This window comes from Symphalangus syndactylus, chromosome 9, assembly GCF_028878055.3.
Source record: "Symphalangus syndactylus isolate Jambi chromosome 9, NHGRI_mSymSyn1-v2.1_pri, whole genome shotgun sequence".
Taxonomy (NCBI): Eukaryota; Metazoa; Chordata; class Mammalia; order Primates; family Hylobatidae; genus Symphalangus; species Symphalangus syndactylus.
Genome location: NC_072431.2, coordinates 21453479 through 21471822, shown reverse-complemented (window position 1 = coordinate 21471822; position 18344 = coordinate 21453479). Strand labels below are relative to the sequence as shown.

General features: G+C 38.8%; 1 protein-coding gene across 3 annotated transcripts in view; it reads left to right on the top strand.

Annotated features, from left to right (window-relative positions):
- Positions 1-18344, top strand: part of AKAP6 (A-kinase anchoring protein 6) — a 627789-nt gene that overhangs the window by 600417 nt on the left and 9028 nt on the right. For 2 of the 3 annotated variants that reach the window (XM_055291569.2, XM_055291568.2), the window contains exon 14: positions 11545-14958. In XM_055291569.2, the coding sequence (XP_055147544.1) occupies positions 11545-14916 (3372 nt within the window). In that variant the 3' untranslated portion in view covers positions 14917-14958. Of the gene's footprint in view, positions 1-11544; positions 17347-18344 lie in introns of those variants that run through there. The other variant, XM_063645887.1, reaches the window with a different exon arrangement.

The following is an 18344-nucleotide window of genomic DNA, read 5'->3' as shown; positions in this document are numbered from 1 at the left end:
GGTGGGGTTGGGAGCAGGGGGCTTCAATTTTAGAGAAAAAAAAATAAAGGCTTTGTCAGCTTAGGATGGAAACTATCTGCAGGTAAACATAAGGGATCTCCGTTTATCCAAGTGTTCCTTGTGCTCAGTAATCGCAGCCATGACATTTGCCAGGAGAATAGGCCTTTGAGAAATATTGTTGATTTGGTAAAAGGTGGAGGTCACCTGGTATTTTATTTCCCTGACTGCTTGCTATTTATTAAGAGAAAAAAGCAACCAAGCTTTATGTAGTGCAAAGTATCCCACACTCTGCGCTGGATGCAAGCAAAGCAGAGATATTCACAAATGCTACCATTGTCCAGTGCCTGGAGAAAGAAATTCAGCAGGCATGGCCCAGGCAATTAACTCCACTAGCAGGTCAGTGTCTCACATCTCCGTCATAGTCTCTTAGTTGCCAGCTCAAGGCCCCATATCCTAGAGTTTGGGGCTTGTAGTTACTTTAGTTATTTTTTGCAAAGAATTTTAGGAGATTAAAATGACCCCAACCCCCTAATGCTCCTTTTTTTTTTTTTTTAATTTACAAAATGAATTCACATTTTGAAATCCTTTTTCTCTATCTTGAAATGTACATTTCTTTGATTTGGGAATCTTTGATTTGGGCTACAGTTTGAATTAAGGTCCTGACATTTAAAATTCTCAAGAGCCTGTGTAAGAGCCCAGGACAAGAACTTCTATTCCAGTCAAGATTTAGTTCTTAAATTTAACTGGATCTCAGGATCCTGAATGTGTTTCCCTTGAGGTCGCAAAAAGAAACCGCCCCCCCCCAACGGAGTCTATGTTTTTAATGTGCCTAGGGACTCTAGCATAGGAATCAGAGTATAAAATCTCTTGGAAACTTACTTCAAAAATGTGTATTGCCTTCTAGGAAAATTCATCCTGAAATTTCAAGCAACCTTTCTAGCATCAGTGTAACTTGTGAACTTCCCAGCCTTTTTTATGGAGGGGACTCAACAGAGGTGTTCTAGCAATTCTGAGACTTTTTAATCTCCCCTAAGTCTAAAAGCAGTTATCTTTATGAGAGGCTATTAAAGCAAAGATATGTTAAATGAAATAAAATCAGATGTAGAACAAGGGTTAGACCATCTTAAGAAAATGACTTATAGCTGACCCGCCTATTAATTAGATTAAACCCTGAGCCAATCGAATGATAAGCATGAGGAAAGCAAGACAAGTTTCCTTGACTGGCTTAGTTAAGATGAAAAAGAGACTAAGATAATGTGTGCCATTTTTGGTCATTCTTAATTTGCTAATCCAAACTGACCAACATTTTATTTTTTTCCCTGAATGAGTTGTAATCATAGTCTCATTATTAAAAAACAACAAAAATCATACTCTATTTATTTGAGAGGAGCAAACAAGAACAGTAATGATATAATGTTGGCTCCCAATGTGTCCTCATTGAGAATGAAGACACAAGAGGCTCTCAATAAATAAAATATGTTCCCATGGTTAGGTTACAACTGTAACTATGGGTCAGAAGGATAGGGACTTGCGTGATTGGCATCTGAAGTGAAGGCAGTCTTGTGGGACTGAGCCCTCTCATGTATGGGATCTGATACTAACCCCAGATAGATAGTGTCAACGTTGGATTAAATAGTAAGACACCCAGCTCATGTCTGGAGAGTGGACAGTTGCTTTTTTACTTGAAAAGCCTTATATCAGAACTGTAAAGGGCACAGTTCCTAAACGTGAGTGAACTCTCTTATCTGATACAAGGCTTTTCAGGTAAACTCGCATGTTGGCAAAGCTCTCCTTGTACATTCGACTACCTCAGGATCATGCCAAGAATCTGTGTTCTTGAAACTGAGTTTGAAAGTTGGGACCTTACGTCTATCTCACAGGAAAATTCGTATGTTAGAAAACTTCACTTGTTTACATGACTATTCACCCCCTTTTTTCTACCAATATGCATTGTAGGTTTTAAAAAATGTAAGTTTTTATTAACGTAAGATCATTATCATAAAGGAGGGAGAAGGGTATACTTTTCCCTAAGGCAAAGGTGAGGCAAAATTACATCCAGGGGTACAAAACTCACATGTTATGTCAATTCCTGAGCAATGTCAGGAAAAAAAATGGGGCCAGATATTATCCTTGGGGGAAAAGAATGTATGCAACTTTGCATGTGGTTCTGTCATTGTCATTCAAACAGATTTACCATGTGGTAGAATGAAGAAAATGCCACCATTTCATTGCAGTTGGGATTTTTACAACTTCATTGATGTTATTTTTCTCTTGAGCTTTCTTTTATTTGTTTCAGTTCTATGTAATACTAAAGAGGTAAGAAAGAGAAATTCTTTTAATTGAAAAACTCTTCCTAAATTTTTAAAAAAATCATTTTTAAATAGTGCTAAATTTAGGTACTTTCTTGAAACTCTGGGGGGAAATTCCACTGAATATAGTGACTGAGAAGCAAAAAATAAACCAGTTTTCCTATTCAGGCTCTTCTCAGTGTAGGAAAAATTTCAGTGTGTTGACATATAAAGCAACAGTCAAGATAATTTATTTGCCAGTGAAAAGTAGATTATTTTTCAAGTTACCTCTAATGAAACATTCAGAGTTGGGTGAGAAAGTAACTTTTTTCTGCAGTAGATGCTTAACAACTATGAATAATGATTTGCACAAGAATTAACTTGTTTAAGAAAAACATAGCTTGATGCAAGGGATTCATCTGTTGCCACCTACCTATAATACTATCAACACTGAAGTTATTGCACCTGAGAATCTTTAGAAATTATGACAGTATCTAATTCTTTGATTTATTGGCACAAATATATTGCTTCTCTATAAAAAGTTTCTCTACGCACACTTAAAAGTTTCTCTACACACACTCAGACAGCAAATGTGTGGGGTTTTTTTACACCAAGCCACTGTCTGCTCTCTAGACATGAGCTGGGTGTCCTACTATTTAATCCAACTTTGATACTGTCTATCTGGAGTTAGCATCAGATCCCATACGTGAAAGGGCTCAGTCCCACAAGACTGCCTTCACTTCAGATGCCAATCATGCAAATTTCCCATCCTTCTGACCCACAGGCTGTAAATTCCCACAACGCTTCCTTAGGTTATTCTAGCCATAACTTGCTAGAATTGCTAGAAGAGCTCAAGGAAACACTTTACTTACATTTACCAGTTTATTTAAAGATACAACTCAGGAAAAGCCAGACATAAAAGAAATGCACAGGGTAAGGGGGTGGGCAAAGCTTCCACATTTCTCCAGGTACATTACCCACCTAGCATCTCCAGGTGTTCTGCAACCCAGAAGCTCATCAAATCTCTTTGTTCAAGAGTAGTTACAGTTTTCATCTCGAGCCCTACCCCCCGTCCCCCGCCCTTTCCCAGAGGTCCTTAGGTGGAGCTGAGAGTTCCAGCCCTCTAATCACTTGGTCTTTCTGGTGACCACCCCCAACCTGAGGCTATCTCAGGACCCTGCCCTAAATTTTCTCATTAGCATAAACTCATTTGTGATCAAAAGGGGCCATTATGAATAACAAAAGGTATTCTATCACTTAGGAAATTCCAAGGGCTTTAGGGGCTCTGTGCCAGAGAACTGGGACAAAGACCAAATATATTTCCTATTATACCACAGCTTCTTAATCAAAATAACACTTATGTGGGCAGCCCCTCCAGTGAAACTGAAGTTACAGTAAGAAAGGAAAGAAAAGAAATCCTTATTTTTTTTTGTATTGCTCTTTCTTCTCGGAATTCCTTCCTACAACTTCACAATCACCCTGTTTATAGAACATTCAAGGTCTTTGCAGCTTATTCTTCACACACAAAATCAAATTCAAAAGTGATAGGATTTTTGTGTGTGTGGGGGGGGGGCGGTTGTTATGTAGAGTTGAGATGGGCTACTGTGCTTTGAGGGTAGAGGTGTTAGAACAATTGAAGAGTTTCCTGTACATTCTATGACCTCTGTGGTTTCTCCACTTCTGTTCTCCTTCCAAGACTGGTGCTAGGACAAACAAGGCGTTGAACAGTACCTGATAGGGCCACACTCCTAATTTCAGCTCAAATTTTGCCAGAGAACCTGGACTTTTTCAGGCTACCTTCTAGCACATCCTGTACTTGTTTCCTCATGCACTGGCCTCTAGCACCTGCCCTCTCTAAGGTTACAAATGATTTTGTTTATTCAGTGGCTTTCCCTTAATTCACATAAAGTTAATCACTTTGAAGTGAGCAGTTCTGTGGCATTTAGTAGTTTTAAAATCATTTTAAAGTGAGCAGTTCTGTGGCATTCACCATGTTGTGCAACCACCACTTCTACTTCCAAATATTATCATCACTCCAAAAGGAAACCCCAAGCCTGTTAAAGCAGCTGCATCCCGTTCCTCCCTCCCCGCCCGCAGGCCCTGGCAAGTACCAGTCTCATTCATCTCTGCAGATTTACCTATTCTGGATACTTTATATAAATGGAATCATACAATATATGACTTTATTATGTCTGGCTTCTTTCATGAAACATGTTTTTGAGGCTATTAGCTTTTATAACTGAGAGTTTGCACCAGCTGAAAGGGATTTTCCAGGCGATTTTGCCACAGCACAGTTTACCCTCAGAACCTTTCTCCACATCCCTTCAACAGTTCTTGAGACAACAGGCAAGTCTTTTTACTTTTTTCCTCCAGATCACTCAGTGAATTTTTCCTTTCTTTCTTTTTTATTTTTTAGGGGCAGTGTCTCACTGTGTCATCCAGGCTGGAATGCAGTGGTACAATCATAGCTCACTGCAGCCTTGAACTCCTGGGCTCAAGCAGTCCTCCCGCCTCAGCCTTACGAGTAGCTGGGACTACAGGCATGTGCCACCATGCCTGGGCAATCAGTAATCATTTTTTAAGAACCTGCTTTATGCCAGGCACTATTTTAAGGACTGGGGCTCTAGTGGAGACAGGACAGTCAGAGGCCCTGTCCTCATGAAGTTTATTTATGGGAAGAAAACCCCTGCTTCCCATTATTGGACTCCCTTTTGTCCCTGATCCCTTTTGAGAACAAAGGCAATTTTTACTGTTATAAAACTTACTTTAAAACAACATCTAATGGATTTTTCATTTTCAACTATTTCAGAATTATCTGTGTAGTCAAGACTAGGAAATGTGTCCATGTCAGTACTCATTTTAGTGAGATTTGTGAGATGACTTTGGATTTTACTTGTCTGTTTTGAGTTTCTGATCAGCTTTGTTATTGAAAAAGATCATTCACTAGAACAATTTTTGATCATTAGTGTGAGATAGACTTTCAAAGCGTTTTCTGAGCTCAGACAAGTTACTTTAACATTATTGTCAATCTGATAGATAGTGAGCAGGATTTGATTGCTCTAATGTGTCAGTTGTGATAGAATTTCACAGACAATGGACTTGCCTTTTTTAAAAAAAGGTTATTTTCAGGAAATAGAAAGTTCTTGAGCTATGGGCCTTGCTGAGGACTGGGCAAGTGCCTTTTCTCATTTGGTTGTCTTTGTGGGATAAGTCCAGCTGGGATATGAAAAGACAAATGGATCACCTCATTTACAGTGCAGTAGAGGTGAGTAAGGGGCCTAATCAATGTTTCTTTCATTGACTGTTTTTCGTGCCAAAGACATTAGTCAACCAACCTCCAGTCTTAAACACTGTTATGGTTATTTAGGATTCAGCCATACTATCCTCTCCTCACTTCACTAGAGGGAATATATGCTGATAGCTGCCAGTCATTGCACCCCTACTGTGTACCAGGCTCTCCCCATAGGACTTTACATAAATTTTAGTAATGTAAAGCTCCCAACAATCTATAAGACAGATACAATGTACTGTAATTGTCCCAGATAAACAAATGATGGAACTGAGGCATATAGAAGTTAAATAACTTGTCTGGGATCATACAGCTAACATATGGGAGGGCTGATCCAGGATTCAAACCCAAACCTGTATGAATACCTCCTCCAGTTGCAAAACGGCTGATAAACATTGAGCATTATTCTTTTTATCCTAATTTCTATTTTCTTCTATATTTTTTCTTGCTGACGCTGAATCCATTCTCTGCTCAATAAGAGGCAGAGTACTACAAACTCAGAGTTCTCTTCAAAGTTATCTTTCCATTTTCAGAGATGGAAGCAGCTGTTTGTCATTGTTCTTACATAGTTTGTTTGTTTGTTTAGAGACAGGGTATTGCTCTATTGTCAGGCTGGTGTGCAGTGGCAGGATCACGGCTCACTGCAGTGTTGAACTCGTGGCCTCAAGCAATCCTTCCACCTCAGCCTCCAGAGTAGCTAGGACAACAGGCACATGCCACCATGCCTGGCTAATTTTTAAAAATTTTTACATTAAGACAGTGTCTCACTGTGTTTCCCGGGCTGCTCTCAAACTCCTGGGCTCAAGCGATCCTCCTGCCTCAGCCTCTCAAAGTGCTGGAATTACAAGCATGAGCCACTGTACCTGTCCTGCTTTTGTTTTTGTTTTCATAAAATTTCTACCTGAGTCTAATTTAGGAAAATAATTATGTAACTAATGCTCAGACACTTTGGTTTAGGTTCAGGGTTAGGGGGTACCAAGAAAAGCAGAGTAAATATATGAATGTTGGCATTTCCCCTAGTTTAAATTGATTCATCTATCCTAAGCTATATGTTATTTTCTCCCACCTCTCCATCACCCCCGCAAATGTGTGTGTTCTGCTTTTCACCCTGGGGTAAATATACACACCTTTATTCAATTACGGTTATTGCTGCTTATGTTTTTGTCACTTTTATTTATTTGTATGTTATTGTTGTGTTCTCCTTTTCTCCAGATAAATCTCTCCTGCGTGGTTTTTGCATGTGGTACTGCCCAATGAACTCCTGGATCTAGAATAAACAGGGGGAACACATATTACAAAACCTTCTTAAAGGTTCTGCACATTCTGAGTACCAGAAGTTTGACTGTAACATTCAGTTCATCCTAGTCTTTTTGAGATTTTTGAGAAAAAAATCTTTCAAAAGATGCAACTTTTGAAAGGAAATTAAAGGTATCTAGAGGCAGCTATATCAGTTCTCTATTAGGTTATTGTTTTGTAGACTGTCAAGTTCCTTTATCTTTACTCTTTAGCTAATAAAGTATTTCTCATCTCATACACACCCACCATTTAAGCTAAAATTGTAAGAAAATCCAGGAAATGCAATCATGGGAGACCTAACTCAATTAAAGCCATACACATGCAGAGGGTATTAATTGAGATGTGTATTACCTGCCACAGTTGGAATCTTGGTTCTTTCTTCTTTTTTTGTCATCATCATAATCATTTCTCTGCCACTTTTATTACTTTCTCTGTATATGTTGTGCTAATATAAATAAAATGCTTCCAAGTATAAAAATAATAAAATAAACTAGCATTATTTAATTCCGTTTGTTTCTTGAGCAGATCTGTATAGCTGTGTGTGTATGTGTGTCTGTGTTTGTGTGAGTGTGTGTGTGTAATTATTTATATAATGCCTTGGTTTGGGCCAAAATTCTGTATCCATGCAGCAAGTTTATGAATAGAAGACCCTTCCATGAATTAATTCAGAATTATTTCTGGAATTGCAGGCTCTCTTTTGGAACCTCGTTTACTACTCCCTATCCATATGGTCTCATTCATACACTCTTAGATTTTGTCTAAATTCATTTAGATTTATCACTGTATCAAAGACAGGAACATTGTGCCTTTTTAAAAAAGTACCAAATAGTTCCTCTGGGAAAACAACAACAACAAAAACAAATGTTTGATTAGCTTGAGCATTATTGGTTATATTGGGCTATCATCAAAGAGAGCATTCAACCAAATAATTTTCCCATCAGTTACATCTTTGTATATGCAAATCTTTTTTTTCCCAAAGAGAACTTTTTTAGTTATATAAATACTCTAATGTCTTTCTTGGAAACTTTTCCCACTTTCTTGCCCCAGGGGTATATTTTATGGTCGAAGTTAAATCCTGAGGAAATGGAGATTTTATTGAAAATATTGACAGAATTTAATCCACAACAGGAAGTGAGTGAGCTAGGGCAGAGTGAGTAGCACTTCTTTAATATGAAAAAATTTAAAGTCTGAAGTGAATGATTTTCTAACGAATCCTGTAAGATATTTCCTGGAATTGACATACAAAAAATTTTCAGAAATCACAATAAATATAAGAGGTTTATAAGAGTAGAGAGTTAATAAAAGAACAGTATTACATCCAAAAGTTTAATCTTTTCCTATGGAAATTCTCCACTCCAACTACAGCTATTTGTCAGTGTTCCTTCCCCACCACACACACACAGATACCAAAATCCTCAGATGCCCAAGTCCCTGATATAAAATGGTTTATTATTTGCATATAACCTACGGTCATCCTCTCTCTTTACTTTAAATCATCTCTAGATTACTTACAGTAGTTCATACAATGCCTATACATCAGTTGACACAGGGAAAATTTAAGTTTTTTTTTTTGTAACTGTGAAATTTTTTTTTACAAATATATTTGATCTGCAGTTTGTTGAATTCATGAATTTGGAACCCATAGGTATGGAGGGCCAACTATATTTTATTGAGCAAAGGAATTTTTTCCTTTAGGTGCTGCTATAAGTTTTAGAGTTTCTTAGGCTGGAATTTGTAAAGCTATAAAGGCAGCATTTGGTCAGAAAACAACTGTGTCATGGAAGATGAGTCTGAGTTGCAGGTGCCACTTGGGCTTAGCTCCCAGCCCATCCAGATGGCACAATTCCCGCTTCTCCATGTGAGCCCCTAGGTTTGGGGTCCTTGTGGAAAATCTATGCTGCTAAATGTTAAAGTCAACCAGAGAGTTACAAAAAGAGCTCCTTTGAAAGACTAATTCAATTATTTATTAGCACTCTCAGAGTACAATGTCAGCCAAGATAGTATTTGAAATTAATACACTATTTGATTAGACTGATTGATTGTTCCTACAGCTGAAGATTTTAACATTCATTAGCCATACTAACTGGCCATTAGTACTTCCTTTATCAGCAAGCAAAGAATAAACAGAAATTCTAATAAAAATTCATCACAGTGAATGTACTCCATACCTAAGCCACTGTGATGATTGCTGGATACTAGATTAACTGCTGTAACATTGGCAGTGGGAAAGATTTCTCTTAGAAAATTTAAAAATTTCCCTTAATTAATGTTTACCTTGTAACTGGACTCTTAAACTTAAGTAGGCTATACAGACAATCTCTTACATACCCAGTATACTAAAGTGCTAATGGATATTTTATACTTAATGTGTTTGTGTGGTACCCTTTAACTATTAGTTTCAGGAAGGATTGAGGGCTTCTTAGGAAAGTTTTGCTAATGTGCTGCAGGTGAAGCTTTTTCCCCACTACTGAGGAATAAAAGCATCATGGGCTGTTTTTCAACCAGACAGTTAAAATAATTCTGACATTAATACAAATACGCTAGCCTGTTATGCTGTGTGATACCTCTCTCTTTCTACCATGTCGTGAATCCCTTGTGGTTTTAATAGCAAATTGGAAGGTATGGTGTGAAGAAGAGAATGAAGCAGGCAGAGGAAACCCTTTATGAATTGACCCAAGACCACACTAGAGCACTAGAGTGATTCTGCATGTATTAAGAATTATAGCTACTGGCTGGATGTGGTGGCTCACACCTGTAATCCCAGCACTTTGGGAGGCCAAAGTGGGAGAATCACTTGAATCCAGGAGTTCAAGACCAGCCTGGGCAACATAGTGACACCCGGTCTCTACAAAAAATAAAAATTAGCCAGGTGTGGTGGCACACACCTGTAGTCCCAGCTACTTAGGAGGCTAAGGTGGAAGGATTGTTTGAGCCTGGGATGTTGAGACTGCAGTGAGCCGTGATTACACTACTGCACTCCAGCCTGAGCGACAGAGCAAGACTGTGTCAAAAAAAGAAATATATCTGTATATATTTCTATATGGCCACCTCATACTGCCTGCCTCCTCAGCACTTCGCAAGCACTAGCTTATTTAATACTCAGAATGATCTTGAAAAATTGATAGTGCTATCCCCATTTTACAGGCAATGAGACTGTTGCTCAGAAAGGTTATTAAGCAACTTGCCCAAGGTCAAGCATATGGTAAGCAGCAAAGTCAGCCCTTCAACCAGTCTGCAAGTTCTAGTGCCATACTCATCTGCTTGGCTACCCTGCATAAGCATAAGCTGAACTTCGAAGTTCTGTTTGTGTTTCTGTCTGTAGGTGAGCTCATCAAGGCCTGCACCATATATACACATATATATATGTGTGTGTGTATATATATATATGTGTGTATATGTATATATATACACATATATATGTGTGTGTATATGTATATATATACACATATATATGTGTGTGTATATATATACACACATATATGCATATACATATGTATGTATACATATATACATATGTATATATACATATATACATATATATGTGTGTGTATATATATGTATCTATGTATATAAAATCTTTCTTGACTCTAGCATGAATTCAGACAGCTGGAGAGCAAGTAAGGACAGTGAAGGAATTTGAACAGAGTCCAGGAGCCTAGCCAGCTACTGTGTCCCAAAATATGTCAAGCTCTATCTAAACAGAGGCAGAGCCAAGAAGTCCAAGGAAACATCAGGAGTCCCAAGTGGGCAGGCAGAGAGCAGCATAAGGGAATCTGGGCTACTTCATCCTGGGGTGGTCAGGAAAGTCTTCAAATAATTATTCTGGTGCTGGTGTGGGCTGGAGTGAGAGGTTCCTGTCTATAAGAAATGGGGGAAGGACTAACAGTAGTGAGCCAAGTTAACAAGGACCAAAGTGAAGTCTCTGTCACAGAGAGAGACTGGAAAAGAAAGGGGCTGAGAGAACTTTGACTAAGAAATTGCCCTGGAGCATTCAGGGTCTAGGAAGATACAGGTAAGGAAAACAGTCAAGTGTTGCTAATCTTACGTCTGATTGGGAGCGGGGCCACGATCTGAAAAGACCGATCCCTGAATAGGAACACAGAGGAAGGGGTATGCAGTCATGTGCCTCTGGCCCATGAAATGCTCTACATGGTGGCTACAACTCTATTTTAAGTCCCCAGGCAAAAGCTGCTTAAAATGGAGAACCCAGGAATAGAGGCAAGAAGGAGTTTGCCATGTGTGGCTGCAGATAGTATTCTACTATGGACTCCAGAACTAAAATAGTATCAGTGTGAATGTACCTTAGGAGATGTCATAGGCTGTACTCTTTTTACCTTCATTCACCTGATAGTTTTCACTCTGTCCAAGATTCAAAATGTAGATGAATCAATAGGAAATGGCTAATTCCATAAATTACAATTTGACAATAATAATCTTACATTTTAGTCTATGTTATTGCCTTCAGTAACAAATTACTATTGATAGAAAAGCCTCTTTAGGTAATTTTTGGGTGTTATTTCAGAGAGGAATAGAGTTGATAATTAGGCTATCTTTCAAGTCCATGCTTGGGGCAGTTTTCTTTCCTGAGTCTTCTGAGAGATTTTCAATGGATGAAATTTTCATGTTGGTGTTCCCTAATTCTTCTCCTTTTTTTTTTTCTTTCTCACACAGGAGACTTTGAATGTGATTGATCCTGGCTTGATGGACCTAAATGGGATGAGTGAGGATGCCCTGGAATGGGATGAAATGGACATAAGTAACAAGTTAATTAGTTTGAATGAGGAATCAAATGACCTTGATCAAGAACCCCAACCTGTTATCTCTTCCTTGAAGCTTGGAGAGACAAGTAATGAGGACCCTGGTTATGACGAGGAGGGTGATAACCATGGGGGATCTCAGTATGCCTCAAATATTACTGCCCCCTCTAGTCCACACATTTACCAGGTGTACAGCCTCCACAATGTTGAACTCTATGAGGACAACCACATGCCATTTCTGAAAAACAATCCAAAGGTCACTGGCATGACACAGCCTAATGTTTTAACTAAGAGTCTCAGTAAAGACTCTTCATTTTCATCTACCAAATCTTTGCCAGATCTTCTAGGCGGTTCCAATTTGGTAAAGCCCTGCGCATGTCATGGAGGAGACATGAGCCAGAATTCAGGCAGTGAGAGTGGAATTGTCAGTGAAGGAGACACAGAAACCACTACCAACTCTGAAATGTGCTTGCTCAATGCAGTGGATGGGTCCCCAAGTAACCTTGAAACTGAACATCTGGACCCACAAATGGGAGATGCAGTTAATGTGTTAAAGCAAAAATTTAAAGATGAGGGGGAATGCATTAAGCTTCCAAATAGCTCTCAGTCGTCCATTTCACCAGTGGGTTGTGTAAATGGAAAAGTTGGAGATTTAAACAGTGTTACCAAACATACCCCTGATTGTTTGGGAGAAGAATTACAAGGAAAACATGATGTGTTTACATTTTATGATTACTCATACCTCCAAGGCTCAAAACTCAAATTACCAATGATAATGAAACAGTCACAAAGCGAAAAAGCACATGTGGAGGATCCCCTGCTTCGTGGTTTTTATTTTGATAAAAAATCATGCAAATCTAAACATCAGACTACAGAGTTACAACCAGATGTACCTCCCCATGAAAGGATTTTGGCAAGTGCATCTCATGAAATGGATCGCATTTCATATAAAAGTGGCAATATAGAAAAGACATTCACTGGCATGCAGAATACCAAACAGCTCTCCCTTTTATCTCATAGTTCATCTATTGAGTCCCTTTCTCCAGGGGGTGATTTATTTGGATTGGGCATCTTTAAAAATGGCAGTGACAGCCTCCAGCGAAGCACTTCTTTAGAAAGTTGGTTGACGTCCTATAAAAGCAATGAAGATCTTTTTAGCTGTCACAGCTCTGGGGATATAAGCGTGAGCAGTGGCTCAGTTGGTGAACTAAGTAAAAGAACATTAGATCTCCTGAATCGTTTGGAGAATATCCAGAGCCCCTCAGAGCAAAAGATAAAGCGAAGTGTTTCTGATATCACTCTTCAAAGCAGTTCCCAAAAGATGTCTTTTACTGGCCAGATGTCATTGGACATAGCATCTTCTATCAATGAAGACTCAGCGGCATCTCTAACAGAACTTAGCAGTAGTGACGAGCTCTCTCTTTGCTCAGAGGATATTGTGTTACACAAGAACAAGATCCCGGAATCGAATGCATCGTTCAGGAAGCGTCTGACTCGTTCAGTGGCTGATGAAAGCGATGTCAATGTCAGCATGATTGTTAATGTCTCTTGCACCTCTGCTTGCACTGATGATGAAGATGACAGCGACCTGCTCTCCAGCTCTACCCTTACCTTGACTGAAGAAGAACTGTGCATCAAAGATGAGGATGACGACTCCAGTATTGCAACAGATGATGAAATTTATGAAGACTGCAACTTGATGTCAGGGCTAGACTACATAAAGAATGAATTACAGACCTGGATTAGGCCAAAATTGTCTTTGACAAGAGATAAGAAAAGGTGCAATGTCAGTGATGAGATGAAGGGCAGTAAAGATGTAAGTAGCAGTGAGATGACCAATCCCTCTGATACTCTGAATATTGAGACCCTTCTAAATGGCTCTGTAAAACGTGTCTCTGAAAATAATGGAAATGGTAGGAATTCATCTCATACCCGTGAGTTAGGAACAAAGGGTGAAAATAAGAAAACTATTTTCGAAGTTAATAAAGATCCATATGTGGCTGACATGGAAAATGGCAACATTGAAGGTATTCCAGAAAGGCAAAAGGACAAACTGAATGGGACTTCAAAGGTATCAGAAAATCTTGGTTCAAATGGGAAAGAGATTTCAGAGAGTGAGCATTGTAAGTGTAAAGCACTTATGGATAGTTTAGATGGTTCAAATACTGCTGGCAAGGAATTTGTTTCCCAAGATGTTAGACATCTTCCAAAGAAGTGTCCAAATCACCACCATTTTGAAAATCAAAGCACTGCCTCTACTCCCACTGAGAAGTCGTTCTCAGAACTGGCTTTAGAAGCCAGGTTTAACAACAGACAAGACTCCGATGCGCTGAAATCATCTGATGATGCACCGAGTATGGCTGGGAAATCTGCTGGTTGTTGTCTAGCACTTGAACAAAACGGAACAGAGGAAAATGCTTCTATCAGCAACATTTCCTGTTGCAACTGTGAGCCAGATGTTTTCCATCAAAAAGATGCCGAAGATTGTTCAGTACACAACTTTGTTAAGGAAATCATTGACATGGCTTCGACAGCCCTAAAAAGTAAATCTCAACCTGAAAACGAGGTGGCTGCTCCTACTTCATTAACTCAAATCAAGGAGAAAGTGTTGGAGCATTCTCACCGGCCCATCCAGCTGAGAAAAGGGGACTTTTATTCGTATTTATCTCTCTCATCTCATGACAGTGATTGTGGGGAGGTCACCAATTACATAGAAGAGAAAAGCAGCACTCCATTGCCGCTAGACACCACCGACTCAGGCTTAGATGACAAGGAAGATATTGAATGCTTCTTTGAGGCCTGTGTTGAGGGTGACTCTGATGGAGAGGAGCCTTGTTTCTCTAGTGTTCCTCCAAATGAATCTGCAGTTCCCAGCGAAGCTGCAATGCCACTACAAGCAACAGCATGTTCTTCTGAGTTCAGTGATAGTTCTCTTTTAGCTGATGATGCAGATACAGTGGCTCTTTCAAGTCCTTCCTCTCAGGAAAGAGCTGAGGATGGAAAGGAAGTGAATGGTTTGCCCCAAACTTCCAATGGCTGTTCAGAAAACTTAGAGTTTACTCCTTCAAAGCTTGACAGTGAAAAGGAAAGTTCCGGAAAACCAGATGAATCTGGAATGCCAGAAGAATATAATGCTGCTTCAGCCAAATCTAAAGTTCAAGACCTCTCCTTGAAGGCAAATCAGCCAACAGACAAGGCTGCATTGCATCCCAGCCCCAAAACTTCAACCTGTGAAGAAAATCTTCTGAACCTTCATGAAGAACGACATAGAAATATGCATAGGTAGAATGTACCCCCTCCCCAAGCATGAAAATCATCTCACTGAAAGGTACGTATAGTCCTCATGCCATATATGTATTTAAAATATTGAGTTCAGGTCAGCAAAACCATGGTAGGAGAAAAGGCTAGTCAGAATGACCAATTACGGCAGACAGTTATCTGAATAAGACATTTAGGTAGAAGAAATGCTCCCAACAACGAAAGTAACTGTGAAGCAAAAGAAAAAAAAACAGGGAAAATTGACATTCTTAGTGACATTATCTTTATTACATCATTCTGACAAGAATACAAAATTTGAGGAAGTAGTTGAACAATTTAAGGCCTCAAATTCTTCCATTGAGGGAGAATAAAAAGGTTATCCAAATCGCAATTATACTCCATCATCAAAATGCATGCACAGTAACAATGCTCTCCACTTCAGTTTCCTGCACAGAGAGCTGTCCGTTCTCTTCAGTGCCTGCAGATGAACAATGATTAGGCTAAAGGCTGCATCTCCTGATTTGGCCCTTCCTTTTATGCTTCTGTCTAATGTAACTATCGTCACATTTGCTTCCCCAGTAGAAGACTGTGCTGTCACAACTCCTAATCATGGCTATGTCTAAGGATTCAAACAGGAGGGGAAAGTTGGTGTTAAAGAAGAGGCTCTTATTTATCCACATACAGATTGAGAACAGGCTCAGAAAGCAAATGCAGAGAGAATACATGACAAGTTAATGGCGTTTTGATAAAAACAGAATTTTTGAATTTTGCCTGAAGGTGACAGGCTGATTTCCATCAAATTTTTTAAGAAAGTCATTCCACTCTTCATATTTAATAAGACAGCTATTGATCGATAATTCCAAGATGATGATGTGTCTCTAAAAGTGACACAAAGATTCTGTTATTTCCCATTTCTAAGCCCCAGTGATGAATATACTTTCTCAATCAAGTTTAAAGAAAATTTGAGCTTTCAAATGTGAGAGTCATATTTCACCCAAGTATGAGATGCCTAATGCCACCTCCCCCCCAACTCCAGAAGCTTAATGCCATCACCTAAACTCGTGCTATAGGAAATGAATTACAGAAGCAATCTACCCTAATTTGTTAACTTATTCAAATAACAGTTATTATACTTAACTATGCTAAAGATTATCTTTTTTGTGGCAGATTGTTTATTTTTTGATGAGCCTAATTACTGATTTTCTAAAAGTAATTTACATTTATTACAAATACATCTTTTAAAATGTGACAGATAAATGTTGTTCCCTTAATGTATTATGAAAAAAGTTACTATTTAAAAACACATTATTTAATTTGAAAGATGAATGGCAAACATCATTATTTTTTTCCTGCAACACCTGTGCCCTAAGCTTATTAAAATGTGTGATTCTGTGTAGAGCTGCTAGAAATGGGGACTAAGGGGGGCATCTATACCATCTATACCCTAAAAATAAACTCAATATGCAAAATTGAAGAAAGGCATCCCACTTACTAATATAGCTCAACTAATTTTCTGTGTTTCAGACTCTATTTACAATTGGCTGCAAGTGAGAACAAAAATAGGAGAGAGAGAAATGTATTTTCTGTGAAACATGTCCACCCTATAATCACATTCTCCATCAGTATGCAGTAAAACTGACCATTAAGGGAGAGTAACTGCAATTCCATAAGCTGCTTCAAAACAAGTTCTATTAGAACCGATTGTACTGCTGGCTCTGCCAACCTCCGCAGAAGGGCTGGTAGAGCCTGGCTGATTTTGTTTTCTGAAAGGGGATAAAGGCTTGAAAGCAACACCACTCTGAGCATGACATCATGTGACTGTGACCCTCAAGTCACCAGTCATGCTGAGATCTGGAGCTCCAGAAGCTCTGGCACTGGAGAAGCCTTTGCGATGCACTCTCCCTTTTTTGATCCTCTGGGAATTTCTTCTCTCTCTTACACAGACGTAGAATTGAAATGAAATGTAAATGATGAGCAGCTCCATCTTTAGACTTGGAGGAAGTAAATGTGCTGGTGGATCTGTGTAACCCTCACATTTTACAAGCAGGGACAGTGTCAAACTAGCAGCCAGCCCGTCTGCCAGTCAGCAGTATTTTTTGTTAAGCCCTGGTGATGCCTGGCCTTATCTCGGGCAAAGGGAGAAACAGCCAGATTTTACTTCTGCAGAACTCACATCGCCCCCAAGTGACTTGTTATAGGCCTAGAGCCATTTAAATAGCCATATTTACTGGTCCTATTCAGGATTTTTTTCAGTATCATGTGGACAAAACATCTGGATGCCTGAAATTTTTGCCAGACGTTAGCACTGGATAACTGGGTATAAATAGTCACATATTGTTAAAATACTGTCAACCAGGACAAGTTATTTAATCTCAAAATGTTGACCTGCCTTCTGTATTTAATGTCAAGAATACATAGTAAAATTGTTTGATAAATATGAGGTTTCATGTCTACAAGAGCTTAATTGTTGTCATTGTTCTTTCTACAAGTTCAGAAAAAGAAAAAGCTGTGCTTTTTAAAGTCATTTGAAAACCATCAGTTGGGATGCTCTTTTTATGAGGACAGTAAAATTCACCAAATTCCATTTGCTTGGTTTTTTTTTTCCAGAACTAAGTTTTCAGATGATGAAATGATTGTAGTGCCACCAAAAGAGATATAACTTAGAATCGCAGATAGAGTCTGCAACAGTAACAAAAATGTTTTTCAGATTTTCAAAGGTTTTTTATTTACCGTGTTCTAATGAAAAACCCACTGAAACTGCTTGAGAAGTTTTAACATGATCTAACAGTATGCATTTGCACTGATTTCCAGGCATACTGCTGTGCTTTTCACTATTTTCATTTATGTGTCACGTTTCTATAAAAATAGAGAGGTCAGTTACAGCAAATCACATCAAAGGAAAGGTATCTGGATAGATCCAGATCTTTCTGCCTAATTTAGAGGAAGCACATAATGTATGTCTGGAGTGCCTCCTAGGACCTGCCTAAGAGATGTACTTTGCGCTAATCTTTTTGCTGTATTCTGACAGTTATTTCTTCATAATCCTCATCATAAGCCTCTGATCTTTGATGAATGGTTTAACCCTAAACTTCAGGCTGGATAAATCCCGTGGTATAAAAATTTAACTCATCATATGCGGCCAGTGTGTGCTTTTTCTTTTCCTTTTGGTCTGCTCTAGTGATTTGGGGTTTTGTTTTACTATGTGTATGTGTATGAGTGTAGTGTTTTGGGGGGTGGGGTGAGGAGCTGTATTTACTTACAGTGCATGTATTTCCTTTAGAACTTTTTAGCTTTATTGCCTTTTCTACTTTATTGGTCTGTAAATGTGATAGTTGGTGGCCAGTAGATTTTAGATTTTAGGCAATTACTTGTATTTGTGCATGCTCAAGTACACACAGAGAGAGTTTTAAATGCTGCTGCTCAGATTTTACAAACTGAGAAAGCTGTGAGAGCATA